The 19,593-nt window shown below is 37.2% G+C and overlaps 2 protein-coding genes across 8 annotated transcripts in view; one reads left to right on the forward strand and one right to left on the reverse strand.

Annotated features, from left to right (window-relative positions):
* Positions 1 to 19,593, reverse strand: part of nrxn3a (neurexin 3a) — a 759,351-nt gene that overhangs the window by 316,358 nt on the left and 423,400 nt on the right. The gene's annotated exons all lie outside the window — the stretch shown is intronic.
* foxn3 (forkhead box N3) overlaps positions 1 to 19,593 on the forward strand; it is a 97,598-nt gene that overhangs the window by 53,862 nt on the left and 24,143 nt on the right. For all 7 annotated transcript variants that reach the window (XM_084392762.1, XM_084392768.1, XM_084392767.1 and 4 more), the window contains one exon: positions 8,254 to 8,321. In XM_084392762.1, coding sequence (XP_084248888.1) covers positions 8,254 to 8,321 — 68 coding nt within the window. The remainder of the gene's footprint in view (positions 1 to 8,253; positions 8,322 to 19,593) is intronic.

Below are 19,593 nucleotides of genomic sequence, written 5' to 3' on the forward strand. Positions count from 1 at the left end.
TCCATTACCATGCTAAAAGTCATCAGAGAGAGAGTTGTCATGAAGATTTTGTGGATCAGGATGAAAGAACGTAGAAGTCAGATACAGTAGCAAAAACATTTTGTCGCTCTCATGGTTGGTTTGGACAGAAACGGCAAGACATTTTTATGACCTGACATGTTGTTGTGTTGTACATGATTAGGACATGGTGTAAAGGTCAGAGGGAGGATGGAAAATGGCTGTTTTTGGTGTAAGAAACCTTTATAGCTAGACTTAAGAAGAAAAAATAGTGTCCCCTTTAAGAGGCTGTGTAATGTGAGCTCAGGTAGACGAACATTCCTTAACATACTCAGAGTTTGAGAGACACAACGAGCACGAGAGCGCAGGAGGAACAGCTGGGCCTCGGAGTTCACCAATGCATGTTTGCCCTTGTGAGGTTATTAGCGTGATGGTCGCCATAGCAACAGGAACGCCTCCATGGTAACACAGAGCTGAGACAGGTGCAGTTGCATCACAGGGCTGTTTGTTGCCTGGCAAAAGGACAGGCCATTAGCGCTTGAGAAATACACTATCGCCCTGGAAACACGCAACTCTCCATGGCAACCGCGGATGGCTTGGAGCCTATTTTAGGGTTTTCTATACCTGCATTTGTCTGTCTTCATAAAAATTCGGGGATGCGTGAATTATTGGAGATGACAACTGGAGGTCCAGTTGCTTTAGGAGATTAATTTTAAATGAGACTGTGAATCTGAAGAAGCCCTGAAAGAAAGCGAGGGAGAGAAAATAAAAATGCTGAATGCACCGAGACTGACATAGTTCTCATTTTTAATAGTTGTCATTTCAGCCCGTGGGTAAAAATGCATTACTAAGAAAACAAATTCAATGTACAAGCTCATGAAAAGCCCCAGTCCGGTATTGTCTTGTTTGGCTTCTATCTTCCCCGGACCTCCAGGCTTGTTTGCGTGCTTCTCCCCCCACCCTTCCTGCCTTCGAGTCTTCTCAGTAACACTAAATGACAAGATCGCCCACTTTTTCACGCTTACTCTAATGGCTGGTGCTGTGTAAATGATGGGGCTTCCATATCTGGCAGAAACTCTGTGTGTCCTCGGATCTCTTCCACCTATAAAGTTCAGAGATATATTAGCTCTTCGGCAGCCCAGACTGATGAACCTTCCAATGTAACTTGTCACATGTCTCTTTGATTAACGTAGGCCTGAGAAGAACATGCTTTGTGGAGAGAAGGTTTGGGGGCGGTTGAGGCATTTTGAGGGTTAAGTGCCCATGGCATGAGTGAGGATTTCTTTAATTCGTTTAGCATGCACAAACATCTTGTTTAGCTCCTTGTATAACTTTTTAGGTGATTTAGAGAAACATAAAGAAGGTTGTGGAAGATTGTGGCTTTTTTTGGGTGGTGGTAAGCAGTCATTGGAAGCGCGTCTGTGGAGATTTATTGTCTTTGAGGTATTTTTGTTCTTTTGGAGGTTTGTCAACAGCCTGCCTTTTTCCTGTTAAAAGTCTGTGGAAAAAAATTCCGTCTGGTTCCATGAGCCGTATTTTTCTGAGCTCTAAAACCACTTCCCTCCAGCTCTGATTTAGTAGTTTGTACAGATGAATCTCTTATTGTAAATACACCTTCTTTGAGTTTCACTATCTACACTCTTAAAAATAAAGGCTCTAAAAGGGGGTTTTCATGGCAAAGCAATAGAAGAACGATTTTGGGTTCCCCAAAGACCATTTGTTAACCTTTTTTGCCATTTGAAAAGAAGCCTTTGTGCAATGGAAAGAATCCATGGTTGTTAAAGGTTCTTCATGGAACCATTGATGCCAATAAAGAACCTTTATTTCAGTGATGTAGTCAAAATAAGGCATAATTATCCTCATATTATGCAATATGTTCTACACTGATTTTGCTCTATCAAATATGTTTTCAGGTTCTTCCACCTTTCACGGTAAAAAGTGATCAGTTGGCTTAACTTAAAAAAAGTGAGGAAACCCTTTGCCTTAAAATTATTAAGTAATAAACTTCATGTGTAATTGAACAAATTAAGTTATGTGGAATGGTCAAGTTCACATAACTTAATTTTTTCAATTACGCATGAAGTTTATTACTTATTAATTTTAAGGTAACATGTTTCCCTCACTTTTTTTTTTTTTTAAGTTAAGTCAACTGATCACTTTTCTGCTCTGAAATTCCTTCCAGTAATTGTGTGCAGTGTTTACAACCCTCTGGCCCTGAAAAAGCCTCCATTGTGAGCCATGATCCCGGGCGAGAGCAGCTTCAGATTTCACAGGAACAAAAGTTAAAAACCTCAAGGCAAGAAGTAACCTACAGGGGAGAACCGGTGCTGGCACCAATTAGACTTTAGATTAGTTAAAGAGGATTGCGATTGTAGGGGTAAAAGGAAAGTGTTGTGGGCGATAGGATTTGAAACGAGATTATAGAATCAAGCGAAAGGAGGTAAGCTTTGTTTAAAAATGAATAACCTGCCTGCTCTTGATGGAGATGGAGAAAGCGGCTGTTTCTTGAAAGGTGCGAGTGTTTGCATTAGCAGAGCAAACAGACAGAGCGCACGGGATTAAAAATAGATGGGGTATATACCCAGCAAGACTCCAGCCGGTGGCACATGTGTTTTACATTCAAACATCCAGCAAGGGCAAAAGAGTGCCGTGCCCTTATTGATGTTAACATTTTTGAAAATGCTCCGACGGTCGTAGCCGCCCCATCAGAGCCTTGAAGAAACAGGTTTTGGGCTCTCCTAACTGCCGTTAACATTTCATTAAAAGGCATTTCAGCTGAAGGAGTGAGCCACGTTCCCACAGAGCAGGTTCAAAGAGGTTCCGCGGGAGCCGGTTGGGGTCGTTTCCGCTTAGATTACCGGGATATGCATATGCAGGCTGAGGTAGCGGCTCTACACTGTTCCAGGTCCTGTACCCTGATGTAACCCCATCCCCCTTCACCCTTCAAGTGCTGTTATACAACAGGTTTTATATAGATTTTTTTACATGTTCTGAAGAAAATGAGTGGTGCTTGCCCGTGCAAAACTAACTGGAATTTTTTTAATGTAAATTTCATCATTATTATTATTATTATTATTATTTGTATAAAATTAATTTATGTATTTATATACATAGCCTACATAAAATAATTTTGAAATAGATTACATAATAAATCAAAATAAATAAAATAATGTAAACGTAATTTGTAAATGTATTGTGCATTTTATTTGAAATAATTATATAATATAAATTTTAAATATTTTTATAGTTAAATGAATTCAAATTCATACAGAAAATTACTTTTTTTGTGTGTTGGAGCCAGTGAAAATGTGGGTGGAAGTCTAAACTGCTGGTATGACCGGGCAAGCAGAAATAATGTTTAGAGTTGAAACCATGGCGTTGTTAGGGTGTTCTGGGTGGTTTCTTGGTGGGTTCTTGCTGTCCCCAAAAAAGTAGCTACACCCCTTAGTCCTTTAATGTACTTCTACCAGAATGTAATGTACCAGAATGCTTAGAAAAATAGTAGCACACCTCTTCTCAACAAGGTGTATGATTTGAGGAATCATTAATGTCCGTAGCACAGATGTTCTGCGTCTAAGTTGAATACTTAGTGTTAATGATTTGAACAAACTCCTATATGAGGAACAGTAATGGTTCCTTTACTCAAGAACAAGAGGCGCTTGATGCAAGGCTATATTAGGGCTCATGGGCTCAAATTCCATCACCAGCAGTTTGATTGTTCACTCCTTTGAATGTGTTAAATTTTACTGGCGAAACCATGGGCCAAATAATTGCAGCAGGAGATCTCATTTCTTTTTATTATGTTCAGAGTGGAGGGCACATAATAACATATAAATAACGTAATATCATAAAAGCTTTCCCGCTTTTATTTTTTTGGGTTCTTACAGCTGATTAAAAAAGGACCTGGGTCGTCTATCATGAGGCATGCTGTGTCCATGGCAACACATACCGTAGCTGTAACCCGATACAAAGCATATGTGCATTAGAAGTACAAACACTGGTCTTGACTGCTAAAGGGATGGAAGGAGAAACCGAAAGAGGGAGACATGGCATGGTGAACCCAGCCCCGCAGGGATCTGGCCCCTTCCTCAGCCAACAGTCTCTTTGTGCCTGTGTCAGCAGCATGGTGCATGAATACCTTCAGGTTGTGCTATGCCTATAACTGTTTCAATCCACAAAAGAGTTAGGTCTCATTTATCTGAAGCCTATGTTTTGTCTATGTTTGGTACTGTACTTAGATACTGTACGCTTTGTTTTCGTCTTATAAGCATATTGTCACAATGTGACAATGAGTGTTGTAGGACACTCACGAACACGATGATGAAGGCAAAGGTAATCTTTAATAAATCCACAGGCAGATAAATCCAAAATAAATCCAAACAGAGAGAACAGCTTTGAACACAAGCACTTGACAGCATATAAATAGACACAGAGGACTTAAATACACATACAAACAAGGCTAATGAAATGCACACACCTGAACTAAATGAGAACTAATCAGAAACCATGACAACTAACTCAACAAAACTGAAAACAAAGTCCTACCTCAGTGAGACTGTGACGCATATAAGCATAAATATATGCAGTAGTTTCATGTAGCCAGAATTTTGACTGTCGGCATAAATAAAATGAAATTAAATGAGTTACACCAAAATTATACCATTATTCATTACAGTTCAGGTGCTCTTGCAAGACATAAATTATCAAATTTTTGTTTATTTTTAAATGTACAGTTTTTATTTATATGTAGGCTAGCCTAATATATATCTTTTTTTTTTTTTTTTTTTTTTTTACGAAATCATTTCAAAAGAATAAATGCTTTAGAAAGAGCAAAAGAAAAAGACTAAAGAAAATGGAACAACAAAATAATACAAATAATAATAACAATAGTGAAATAATAATATTTATTTTTTATATAAAATATGTATTAATAATAAATACATTGAGTATCATAGGTACATTAATAAATATTGAAATATTACTATTTAAAATATAATATAATTAATTATTTATAATTATGTTTAATATGACATATTAATAAATCCTGCCCTTTCGACTCAGTTTTCAAAGTGTCCAACTCAAATATTTTAATCAGCAATTAAATTCACAGTGGTCTTTTTTAATGATTATAAGTTTATGTGGTGTGAATGTTTTTATACTGTTCGGATACTAGTCTCGTTTATTGGAATTATTAAGAGATGGTGCTCTTCTGGGGTTTTTTATTTAGGGGATAAATGGATCAGAACTGGTGCATCCTGTACATTAGTAATGACTGCATGCTGTCCTCAGGTGTAAGGTTAGTGAAAAAAATCTCAAAGTTGAAAGTTAGAGATGTTTCAGTTGCTAGGCGACTAGTATGCTAATGAAGATGTTCATCTCAAGCTGTGTCTGAGCTGTGCTGAGATATGTTTTAATCACTCTCAACGGGGAAAAAAGAAGGAAAAAAAAATCAAACACATTCTGACGGAACACTGTAATTAATGGATCCGTAAAGAAATAGAGAGGTTCCATTACTTCTCGCACTAAATTATCCTCAATTGTCAGGGCAGATACCTGAAGTCTGACAGCACTGTGGAGATTAGCAAATGTGAAGTGGCAGTGCAGTGTTTATTCGCTTTGGCACACGGCCTCCCGGTGCTCAGAGATGCCACGCACCATAGAGCGCTCCTTCATCGGAAGAGGTCCAGAGCCAAAACAGCCCCGTCAACCCGCAAGCCCGGGCTTTTAAGTACACCATGTAGACAAATGTGCTCAAAGCCCCGTGCCACCTCTGTTTGTTCTAATTCTCAATTAGTTAATATACTCTAAGAAGATTAAGAAGGGGAAGATGACAGAGCCAATGTCTGCACATACTGAATCTACAGGGAGGCAGAAAGTGGATCGAGGGCTAAATTGAAGATTAGACTGCTTCTGATTAGATTTGTGAAGCTCACAGTGAACATCGAGACGGAGGAGGAATCGTACACAAGCGGATAATTGATAGTAACTGAGCAGCTAATCCACGGGAAAAAAAAATATTTTGTAACCTTTGAAGCGAAAAATATTTAGATCAGAAGGAACTGTCAGAAAACAGAGACATGGTTAAACCGTTTCTAAACTCTGTGGGACCTGCTAAATGGGAAAGCATTCTCAAATACTTCACATATCCCAAACAAAAAGGTCGGGAAATTAAAATTTGCTGTCACAAATGATCAATGTTTGGGATGCGAACAGTATGAAGCATGAAAAATCATGGCTCAGGGAAAAATATTGCATTAGAGAAGATGAAAAAGATAAAGAGAAAATTCATGACTGAATTTGGGAACTTTGATCATATTTGGCCTCATATCTTTCACAAACGTCCTCAAGTAGCACATTTGATCGCCATCTGTTACTTGTTACAGTTTTTTATACTGTTGCATCACTTGTCATTTATCTTTTATTTATTTAGATTATTTGTTTTTAATTATTTTTATATTTATTATATTATGTAAATATTACATTTTTTTTTTCATTTAAATAAAATATCAACAAATGAATAAATGTAATAATAAAATACTTGGTAATAAAATTCATTTATTGATAAATTATATTATACTATAATATATTGATTATATATATCAAGTAATGTAATATTTATATTTATGCTTAACATTTTATATTAATATAATAATGATTAAATTTCATTCAAATTAAGTACTACATTTATTATATATGTTTCATTTTATTATATTAATATATATATATATATATATATATATATATATATATATATTTAAACAAATTTTCTAATCGGTTCATCTTTTTTTTTCATGAGATACAGGAATCTGAGTATGATGTTGTTTTGTTATAGTAACCCTGACATGACTGTTGTTCCTTACATTCTTCTCAGATACTGCCTCACACATCCTGCCTCATACCTTCACTTATTTTCGAAAAGGACCCGTTGACCTTCCTCTCCAAAGAATGTCCATGATTTCCAAGAAAAATCAATAGCTTTCATATGTGAGAAATCCTGAAGTCTGATTGTATTTCTGACAGCCAGCACAGCACCAGTTTTTTTCCCTGTTCATCACAGGCATATTCCAATGTCCATTTCCAGGCGTTTTACAAAACCAGTAATATAAATAAACAAGAAATAAACATCTAATTTTCCTGTCTGAGTGACATCACAGAGCGCTGACAAAGTTCTTCTGTTTGTTCAGTTCATTTGTGCAAAAAAAAAAAAAAAAAAAGTTGCACAACCAATCGGGAGTGTGTAATTCAGCTGAAGGGTTTCCTGCTGTGCGACTGTGTACTGAAGTCTGCTGCACGATCACCTGAGCCGCCCTGTCATCTCACCAGGAGAAAGTAATGATTAAAACTACGAGGGCTCAATTTGAAAAAGGATATAATGACTATGTTGCTGCATAGTCACGTCTCAATATTGTATAGGCCTCCATGTTTTGTTTACTTGGTCAGCAGCTGTTTGCTGAAAACTCTTTTGTATATATTTTGGAGATTTCTCATTGTGCGTTTAGGGGGGGCAGTTGAAGTGCCCTTAAAAAAGCACCGTTTAGGCCATTGCACCAAAAGCTTTTTAATAAAAAGTTATTTTTTTTTACAGTGATGATTCAATTAGCTTTAGCTGTTACTAGCTGCTCTTGCTAAAAAACAAACAAACAAAAAACAGTATACCCTCTTGGAAAAGTTGTGTTTTGAAGTATTTTGTGCTAAGTGCAGTTTGAAAACATGTGTTTTGCACCTCTCTAGTTGTATCAGTTAATGTTATTAACGTAAAGCTGTGATAACATGATCCCATAACTTGATAATTTACAGTATTAACATAAAAATTGTCAGTTCACCATGGTGAATATTTGTGGATATGTTTACTGTACATGTGCTCTTTCTGTCTGTCTCAGTGCTCGTTCACACACACTTAGACGCGAGCTGTGGAATGGGGAAAAAAACCAAGGTCTCGAAACACACTTTTTAAAAAGTTAAACTGATTTTAACTTGAACGCATTTTTAGAAACGCCTTGTCATGCGCGAGACGCTGCAAAAGGCACAAGATGCGCTTTGCACGTCCGTCTAGCACGTGTTTACGTAGAAAAACAATGGAAAAGTACCGCGTTGGAATAGAAAAACTCGTTTTTGTGAACAGCCCCTTACTCACTCTCTCATTTGGCACTGTTCATCTCTTAAAATGTCTTTTCAGGATTGCAGTCCATCTGTCAGTTGTACGTCATCTGTTCGTGTCACTTTCTCATCATTCTCTCCGCTGTGTTTTCTTTACAGTATGTCCAGTCCTCCAATATGGCCAGGAAGTCCCTTTTACAGAAAAAACAAGGGAGTCCTACTACAAGGTAGAGTGGCGTGTCTTACCGTATTTACATGCTGTGAACCATCTCTCTTGTCCCTAATGTGTCTTTGGTTCTACTGACAAGTGCTCTTTATTTTTTTTTTACCCGCATCAGTTCTACTACAAGAAGGGATCTTGGTTTATTTGCATGCTATTTAGATGAGCCTTTCCTTCAACAAAAGGCACACATTCATGTACCTGGCTAGCTCCTATAGGAATTAGCTGAGTGGGTGTTTATTTGGTTTGTTTGCCCTGGTTTAAAAAGAGCTGCTTCAAATCTGAGACTGATTTTCCTCACCTCTTTTCAATGTGGTATTTGGATCCTGCCAGCCTTTCAGTTGTTACCTCTCGGCCTCATTCTGTAATACCCAGAGATTTTTTTTTCTTTTTTTTTCAGTTCTGACATACAAGTCTTTTCCCCCATTGCTGAACAAACAGAAGTGTGAAGTATCCAAAGAAAATGAAATGGATAAAAATTAGACAAAAGATTCACTGGTAATTGTAAATGTCCTGGCCTGAACTTTGTTCCTTAACCCTGTATGGTAACACTTTTCCCCTCCGTTTTCTTATTTCAGAAAAGGCTACTACATAATGTTTATCAAATGTAAAATCAAATGTAATAGTTTGGGAAATAAAATGAAGATTTTTAAAGTAACATTTAATATGTGACTTTAGTTTATAAAAATTCTAAGTATATAAATAAATCAATTAATAAAAAAAATATTAATTTAATTTAAGGAGAAATAAAATGTTTTTTTTTTACTTAAAATAGAAACATTTTAACTAAGAAATTTAAACTAAGGCTACATTTATTTGATCAAAAATACAGTAAAAAATATTTTTATTGTGAAATTAAGCACTGCCGATTCTGATTCTTTGATGAAACGAAAGTTCAAAAGAACAGCATTTGTTTGAAATGTAATTTTTTTGTAGCATTACAAATGTCTTTACTGTCACTTTTGATCAACTGTATACATGTATAACATGTTATATGTTATACATGTAACATGTAACATGTTATCCTTGCTGAATAAAAGTATTAATTTCTTAAAAAGAAAAAACTTACTGACCCTAAACTTTTAAACAGTAGTGTATAAGATATTCCACCATTAGAAGATAACGTGTTTCATACAGGGTTATTGCTTTCCTAAAAATTAATTGCTCTGTACACAGAACCCTTTTAAAGTTGAATCTATGAAAGCAAGCCTTTTAAAACTAGACCTTGTGGCTGTTTCTTTGCTTATTTTAATAATGGCTGCAATGAAATGCCTTATTACACTCATTATCCTCAGCAGGCAGAGGATTGGATGCACTTTTCCTCTTTATCTTGGACCCAGCACTTTGAGAGTAAATGTCACGATAACAGTTACATTGTTTTTAGTTTATTAGTCAACTGCATTTAGTAGTGTTTAAAGGGTAATAGACTTCCTATTTGTTGCATTTGACTTTTGCTGCTTTTTTTGGATAGAGGACAGGAAGTTATGCAGAATCAGAATTTCTCAAATGCTCGCCATGACTCAACATGCCTGGTTCATGGTCGCAGTTAGTCGCAGTTTACACTATTGAACCAGTCCTCCTCTTAACAATTTTATTCAGTTTAAAGGGAAACTCTTAGGTTGAGTCTGTCAGTAACACACTGTTTAGTTCCTGTCTCTATGAAGCCCCTATTTCTGAAAAGTGCAATGTCCTCTGATTGGTTGGTTGGGCTAGTGTTGTGATTAGTCAAGCATTTATGAGACAACGCTTTCTCTTCATTGATGGAATTTTCCGGCTTTCAGTGTTTTCACTGTTGTACGATGGGGGGGGGGGGGGGGGGGGGGGCGCTATTATATATCTTATGAAAGAGTACAGAATATCCAGATCAAACACAGGCAAAGGAAAAGCAGAGACAAGCAGTAAAAGCATTGCTTATGCACATTGTCTTTGACAAAAATATGAATTCCTCAGCTTTTTTGTTCAAAATGTTGCTGTTTTTATGAAACTTACCCACTTTCAAGTGTTGATAAAAGTGTTGACCTAATGGCTACTGTGGCCCACTGATACAAGTGGTTGACTTATTGACATGACCAGAAGCGTTTTTTAGACACCTCAATGAATTCGTATTCAGTGCACCTAAGATGTGATCTATATTTAATTTGACTGGAAATTAATTCTCACCAAACTCTAGAGACATTGACCGATGGCTTGGTTTATTTCACAGCGCATGGCTCATCGTCCTGATATACTTGATATTCTTATCCCGAAATGTTCCTGATTTCCTTGCTCTAATCTCTGCTTAGTATGTGCTTGAATCTCTCCACATGTATTTCTTTTGATGAGGCTCACGCATGTGAATCACAGTAATCAGAGATTCAATTAACCTGGTGGCATTTAAAGCGGCACACTAATGGAAGTGCGGTACGAGAGCCGTTATTATGAATATGTTTTTCATATGAGGTGCGAGTGTGACAGTCCAGTGCCCAGCAGACATCCACTTCCTACAGTACCACAACAGAGCTACTCACTCACAGCCTGATCATTATTTAGCTTTTTTTTGCGATTAGTTACATAAACCCTTGCACCGTAATGAGTATCTGATGCATGCGAATGAGTGCCTAGTTATATATAGTTGGTTATACATCATCACCCTCATGCTTAAACATGCTTACATGACAGAAAAAAATCATAACACACCCTCTCGAAAAGCATAGAGGTGCCGCGCAGGCAGCGGCTTGTTCGGTATAATTGGCAGTTAGCTGTGTGTTTTGTAAACTCTTTTGTGGCTGTGATATTATCTGACGCGTGGGGAGGCGGCAGCGATACACCTGCAAAGGCTGCCACATTTGTAGGAGGGACATCTGCTGAGCTCAGAAGTGCTAGCAAACACTGACGTGCGTTTACAGTTTGCGCGTACTGCGCCCTCCGCTATGCTACTTTCTCAGATATGCCATTAAACACTAAAGCAAAGTTTTCTTCTGGTTGTCAAGGCCCTGTCTGTTGCATAGCTATTGAAACATCAGTTAGATCTAAGGTGCTAGCTTGATATAATTAGCAGTTTTAGAGGAAGTTTTTACAAAGCAAAAAGAAGTTATTAAGGCTAAATAATCCTTTTTAAGATACAGATGGATGTGAAATGGGTTTAACGAAGGCAGAACAAGAAAGGTGCATGCCAGCTCCATTTCTTTTTTAGATTTTGCTCCTTGTTTTCCTAACAAAAGCTAATCTGGTGCTGAACGAGCATTGGAATCAATTGCTCTCGGTTTGTTTTCTAGCACTGCCATTGCAACTATTTAGAGAGACACCAAAGCAGAGGATTTTGTCTGAGGGTCTTGGCAACCAAAATGTTTGAGGGAGTGACAGGCAAATAAAACAGTTTAATTTTGTGGAAGTGATTCACTTGGATCCTTAGATGTAATTTAAAACTTAGTTTTAGCACTCTAAAGTACAAAGGTAATGTTAGAAATCTTTAGATGTTTGTGTTCTTGTGCCTTCTGAAGTTTCTGTGAGATGAAGATTTTGCAGATAAGTCTTTATATTAGTCTAGATGCAGGATTATGGACTATGTCTTTTATTGCTGACAGGCCGATCACTGGAACATTGTCAGTCATGTCAGCCCAGAGGTCATTTAGTTTCAAAATGGCTTTCTTTGAAGTCTACCAGAAACTTCATAACATGTCATAAGTTGTAAGCCAGTGTAAACACAGATTGGGGGCATGTGTAGCCTTGTGTAGCATGTGAAGTCTGTTGAAACTGCCATTTGCATCCTGTTTAAAGTCCATAAAGTGGTGTGCTTCAGGGTGATATTCAGTGTATGGCCTTCAGGAATTGAATGGATTCTTGGATATAGTTTGCTAAAACAATACGGCTACTTATTGAAAATCAATAAAAAAAATAAACACGCATGAAATATTGATTTGATGCAGGAAGATACTAGATTCTAATATTCTAATGTTAAAGATCATACTAATATGCAGAATTTTTTTTTTTTTTTTAGGATTCTTTGATTAATGCAAAGTTCAGAAGAACAGCATTTATATAAAATCCAAACATTCTGTAATATTATGCGAAATGTGTGCATTTCATTTAAAGGATTAGTTCACCCAAAAATGAAAATTCTGTTTTTAATTACTCACCCTCATGTCGTTCCAAACCTGTAAGACCTTCGATCATCTTCAGAACACAAATGAAGATATTTTTGATGAAATCTGAGAGCTTTCTGACCCCCCATATACAGCAACGTTATTACCACTTTCAAGGCCCAGAAATGTAGTAAAGCCATTGTTAAAATAGTACATGTGACTAGTTCAACCGTAATGTTATGAAGCGACGAGAATACTATTGGGGAGGTCAGATAGCTCTCAGATTTCTATAAAAAAATATCTTCATTTTTGTTCCCGAGATGACAAAGGTCTTACAGGTTTGGAACGACATGAGGATGAGTAATTAATGACAGAACTTTCACTTTTGGGTGAACTAACCCTTTAATGCACCCTTGCTGAATAAAAGTATTAAATTATTTTACAAATTTATTTGTACAAATCTGGCAATTTCTCTAAAAGAATCCTGTCGTCACCTGCGCACAATGAATTCTGGGGAAGGCTAAGCCGCGAAGGATTCAATTGTTTTATCCTTCATTGCTCAGGATGCATTTCGAAGCCATATTTGAAAGAGCCTTCGAATTGGGACAGCCTTCGTCGCGCCGCTGTGACATAATCGGCCTTCGAAAGCGGCCTTCAAAGGATGCAGCCTCTCTATTGGGAAGCAGTGAGAAACTGTGTATTAGCGCTGTGACAAGTGGTCCATATCCTGCCTCTTATTGGATTTTTAACAGACTTTTTACTGACGGAAAAGACAAGCACAGAACAGCACAAAGACCGAGAAGTTCTGAGAACTATTTAATAAGGGATTACCAGTGAGATTTACTTCTTCAGTTTCACTGCAAAACTGATCATTGCTCTCTCTCCCCCTTTCTTTCTTTCTGTCTCTCTCTCTTCCGCTCCTTTATTTTCTCACACTCTCTCACAGATAAGCACCTCTCACCTCTCGCCCAGTTACCAGTAGGTCGGGATTGATTTGGTGATTGTGGAAGCCCTTTTGACACTCCATGAAAAACGATCCAAATAAACCCCCCTCTTTCCTCTCTTTTGCGCTTTTCTTTTTTTCTTCAGCCTCTTCATGTTGAGTAGCGCCTCTAAAGTTCAAAGACTGTAGAAAGCTGTGCCTGCATTTAGAAATGCTTCTGTTGGTAAATTGGTTCAATGAGGCTTAGTGATTATAACTTTTTTTCATTTTTGGAAAACCGTCATGATGCTAGTTTTTTTGCTAGGGCAATGGTTTGCAGTTGCCAAGATGTTCAAACTGCCTTTTTAGCACATTGTTATGCAGTTTTAACACATTGCTATGCAGGGTGTTCTGTGTGATTGTAGGGGAGTTCTGGGAAGTTGCTTGATGATTGCAAGGTTGTTCTGTACAGTTACAAGGGTGTTCTGGGAGGTTGCTAGGTGGTTGCTGGGGTAGTCGGTTGTTGCTAAATGGTTGTAAAGTAATATCATACTTTTCCTCATCAAATCCCTTGATTTGCTCATTTGAGTTACATGTACTAACAATGAACAAGTCAATAGCTGTATCCAAAATAGCATATTCTCTTGAGTAGGTACTTATTTTGAATAAGTAATTTATGACTGCTAAAAAGTATGTTCTATATAGTATGGTACAATGGGGCTGAAGTCACACTTTAAGAAAAAAAATTGCTTTTCACTATTCCCATTGTGTATAAAATATATGTTCGTATTGAACATTTATGGAGCAACAGATTTTGTGTGAAAAATCATAAAAGTGGCAAAAGGCACAAACTATTGATACAAATACTTTCGCTAAAATATGTTTTTAATAATGTCCAAGTTAATACTTGTTCAAAATAATCACTATATATATATATATATATAATATATATATATATTTAAATATGATGGTTTCGTTATAAAATGGTGATTATCTCTTAGGTGGACACCCAACTTGATATATAATTTAACATCTGAATCTAACCATGTCATGTCAACAAATGAAAAAAAAAGTCAGCCGGCTGTTTATTGTCATGTTAATTATTGTGCCTTTCGCCCCAACAGCAGGAGCGCCTTTTACCCCAATTACCATACTTTTACATATTCTTCAGTTATTGAAAAACTGTTGCTTTACCTCGAACAAAACTGAAAATCATTCAGAAGACATTGGTCTCAAAATATATTCAATAATATTAGCGATTCTCATTTGCTACTTAAATCTACAACATTTTAAATAGGGCTGTAATCTCCCAGTCGATTAGTCGATTATTTGGTCGATACGCTCTGGCTCGACCAAAATTCTGATTGGTCGATTTCTTGCCGCGTTCATTTCATCAGGTGGAAAGCACTAATTGCTAATGGGGGTGTTTTCAGAGCACCCCTGTTTCACAGGTAACAGTCTGTCTTCAGAACACCCCCCTTGTTTTCACTTCTTTTGGATTAGCCCAACCCACTGGAGAAGAGAGACAGATTGAAGAAAGTAGGCTACTAGAAGGTTTGCTGAATATTATTTATTTAATTGTGAGAGCGTTCAATTCATAGTCAGTCAGTCCTCTTCTACCATGTCAACAAAGACATCGGCAGTGTGGCAGCATTTTTTTTAAAGTTAATAGTCTATTCGTGTCTCAGCCGCGAAGCTGAGCTCCACAGAGCGGCTGAAATGACAGTGTCTGTCAGTTATTATAACACATATGACAAAAACAATTGTCTAAATTATGTGCATATTCCTCAAAAGTTCTTGTGATGATATCACTAGTTGACAACATAGTACTATTTTCGGAAATCATAGGCTATGATATTGCGCAGGTACACGTGACGCAACGCTGTCAGAGCCGACAGACGTCATTTCAGTGCAAAATAATTTAATATAATATAATTTAACGATTTAATATAGGCTACTGCAAATAGCCTACTAGTTTTTATGTTTATTTATAATTCATTTAGGCGGACAACAAGGCTACCAAGCACTGCGCAGCTAATTAATTTAACGTTTTTTTTCCTAACGTAATTTTTAGTCGATTTTTAGTCGAAAATTTCAGGACTTCAGTCGACCATGATTTTCTTTGGTTGATTACAGCCCTAATTTAAAAAAAACATAAAATATTAGATCAAATTAGCACAGAATAAACTATGCGTTGCTGCCCACGATCGCATCAAGGATCAGACAAATTTCCATGTGCATCTTGAAAAGCGGATGTTTTGTAAAGTGCTGTGGCAAGTTGTGTCATCTAGTGGTTTAGAGAAATTAAACCAAGGGAGCCTTTTTCCCCGTGGAGCCTCTAGCCCCATTGTACCCTATCAATGTAATCCGGACGTACTACATCTCCCATGTTGACATGATCATGTGACCTACCAGCGTCAATTGCGTCACTTCACTGCCAATCACAAATCCTCTCCTGGGGCCTCATGTGATAGTAAAGTGTCTATCGTATACATATTTTTGCCTACTCTTTTATGAGTTCTTTGAATTTGGACATACTAGTTGCCACATACTGTTTTTCGCCTGTATAGGAAGGAAGTATGTGATTTTTGAAGCAGCTTATGTTTTTCATGACAGTAACCAATAAGGAGGATGGAAGTCTTGGTGAAATGGAGTGAACTTTTCCCTTCACTGTGACTTAGTGTGACCTTTGAGTTGTTTTAGCACGTTTACACTTCAAGTTTGCATTGAATCATTCCAGGCCAATAGGACTATGACACAAAAACATTATTGATGTGCTTTGACATGCATATTCCCTGGTCAAGTCCACAGTAAAAGCTGCATAGAAATGCAGAATAATTTCACACCTTAAAAGTTTGCAGACCAAAATTAGTAATACCTTCTTTCTACAAGCCTCATATTCATCAAGTGGACGACAAGTTAAAACTAACTTTTGTTTTTGAATTCTGATGAATTACAGCGAGACACGTCTCACAAATTTTTTACTAGCCGCAACAGTTTGAAATTCAAGGGCTTAGTCACTTGCTTGCTGAGAAGAAAGGCTGTCAGGATTGGACGTAGCTGTGGAACTCTTTCAGTAATGCTTTTCAGACCTTATTATTCTCAACACTTGGAAGTGTTCGCTGGAATGAGAACGCTGTCTCCTGCCCGCCTTCCCTTCCCTGCTGTCTTGCACGTTTCCTCTTTTATCTCCTCTTTGTTCTACAAGAGTTGTATCAAAATGAATGTGACAAAACTGAGCCGTGTTTTGAATATGTAGTCACGTCTACTATGTGTATGAGAATGTGTATATGTACTTTCATATCAGTGTGTGTCTGTATCTGCACTCTTTGTCCTTTCATCCTTTCCTATCGTTCCCTTACTGTAACATTATCAGGGTTATCGATAATCTCATATGATAAATATGAAATCACAACCATATGCACAATAAAGAAACTATCCAGGTTCAAAAGTTAAACTCAATTGATTTAAAAATCTTTTAAATATTTTTTTTTTATAATTTCAAGTCGTCCCTCATTTTATTTAAAAAGGCAAAAATAATACTGTGAGGCACTTACAATGTGTCACGAGTCCGGTTGCCGCAGAGAAGAAACAGGATCTGTGTGCAGCAGTCTTTATTACAAATAAACTCAAACTAATAGAAATGCTCAGGAATCTTTAGAACTTCAACAGGAACAGAACAACCATCCAAAATAGCAACATCGACAGACAACTAGACAGGCCTAAACTCAGGTTTAAATACAGGCACACAAGAACAACTAATGAGACTGATAAACAAGACACACCTGAGTTCAACAAACACAATCAGTAACGAAGGGGATGGAGAAAGACAGAACTAATTAACAGGTAGAAGATTAACTAGGAAATAAAGAAAAAAACTGGAAAAACAGGTAAAAAACAAACTCTGAACATGAACAAATGAACTCAACTCCGGACACAATGAAGGGAATGGGGCTAATTTTATGAGATTTAAAAGGAGAATTTCCTCAAAAAATTTGCAAACAGTTATCACATTTGGTTTTGGTGTCTGTTCCTGTTACACTTTGGGGCTTTTTACACGACACTGTTTTCAACTAAAAACGTACAACTTTGTATGCGTTTTGGCCGTTTGTTTACACGGCAACAGCATTTTGGGTGCCTGAAAACGCAAACTTTTGAAACCGGGTTTCAAAGTGCAAGTTTTTCCAAACGGTCTCTGTGTAAGGATGGCTGACGCGAAACAGTCGTTCCGAAGCTTTGCGAGATCCCGAAGCGCAGATGTTTCGAAACACTGATCCGAAGCGTGATTCAAAACACCTATGTCACGTGACTATGGCCAAACGAAGCCTCGAAGTGTTTCACTTATGTTTCATCAGGTGTGGTCCGCCGAATCAGCGTTTGATTGACACGGTCGGGAACAGACCACACAGTCGCACATCTGTATAAAAGTGCAATCAACGCATCTTGACCTCGTGGGTTTTTGTGAGAGGAGTTTGATTTTGAGATAGCGGATTTTTGGTGATATAGTGACATAGTGCGATTTGATTAGTTATAGGCTATTTAGGCTTGCATTTAAATTTAACATGAATTTAAATGAAACTGGAAAGAGATAGCAGTAATCTTTCCTCATTTGTATGTCCTAGCTAAAAAAAATATCTCCGCCGTCGGCGTCAATGGCCTCGTGGTCAATGCGCCGACATGTAGCGCCTTTGCACTCGGGCGTCCCGAGTTCGAGTCCCGGCTCGTGAACCTTTCCCGCCTCGTTTTTTTGTCATCTCTCTACTGTCCTGTCACAATAAAAGGAAAATCACCAAAACAATATATATATATATATATATATATATATATATATATATATATATATATATATATATATATATCTTTGCATGCCAGTAACAAGTGTCCCTTGTGAGAGGATTTTTTCAAAGGCTGGAGAAATTATCTGTAAAAAAAGAAGTAGTCTAAGTCCTTCCACAGCAGAGAAATTAATATTTTTGAATAAAAATCTCTAAAAAAGTGAGACATTGTGGCTTGATTTCTTTTATTAATATTTATTTTGCAAGACCAAAATAACATTATGCACAGTGAGGAGCCTATAGGTTACAATCTTCACATATTAGAAAATTATAATAATAAAAAAACAACACATTTTTTTAATGGCTCGTCAAGGTTGTTTCAGATCAACACCTGCAAGTGACCACTAGGTGTCACCGTTGAGACGGGTGTCGGATTGATTCGAAGCCTCGAAACAATATGGCACATTTGGTTCAACTGTTTCAATTGCTTCAGGAGGCCTCGATCTGGCCATCACTATCTCTGTGTAAACAACAAAAACGCGAATCTCTGAAGACAATGTGTCCCAATGTGAAGGCTGCATCCTTCGAAGCCCGCGGACTTCAAATGATGCAGCCTATGCGTCCTCCGAAGGACGCACCATGTAGCCTCCGTAGGATTTCCTAATTGCGCAGCCAGGTGTTCCCAATTACCGCTCCAGGCGCCAAGCAACGGTGCGAGAGTATGCTGCCATCCTGATAATTCATTTGATATAACTGAGTAAACAGCTATGGAGCCAGAATTGGCTATTGTCATTTTTATATTTTATATTTTACTGGAGGACGTGGGTATTAAGGATGTTTCAGGTCATGTACTTTAGGCTTAGCCGAAGATTCAAATGTTCATTTATATCTTACCTTGATGGGATTTTGTAGGCTAGTGTATTCTTTTTATTATGCACATAAATGGACCATGGTAAATATATTTACACAGGTTTTCAACCCTATTTGAATATAAAACCCAGTTGAATATAAAAAGTCCAGTGCGAATGTTACTCCCGCTCTTCATCGGCAGCTGTCAGTCACTGTTACTACAATCCTCCGTAGGCTAGACCGGTCCAAGCGCTTCAGATGCGCTCTTTGAAATGGGACGGAGCTGTAGTTAGCAACAATTTGTTAATATTGTGACAATAGGCCTACATTTTGTTACTTTAATTTTCAAAATAACCAGTGATGGTAGGAACTACATACTTCGTTAATACTCGAAGTAATTTTCCCACACAGGACAGCAAAAAATTTTCTCATTTTTCAAAAAAATTATTTTACAATATGATGCATTGTTTTACATTAAACTACACAAAAGTATATAGTTTAAATGTATCAACCTTGAAAATATTCAGAAGTAAAATGCAACATATGCAGTAATATAAATGCAAAACATCATAAAAACCCTGACAAGTTTTTTTTTTCCTGCAGAATTCCTTTACTTTTACTCTTGATACCTTAAGTACATTAGAGTATGCAAGATAATTTTGCTTAACTAAG

The sequence above is a fragment of the Rutilus rutilus genome (genome assembly GCF_951802725.1).
Source record: "Rutilus rutilus genome assembly, chromosome: 21".
Taxonomy (NCBI): Eukaryota; Metazoa; Chordata; class Actinopteri; order Cypriniformes; family Leuciscidae; genus Rutilus; species Rutilus rutilus.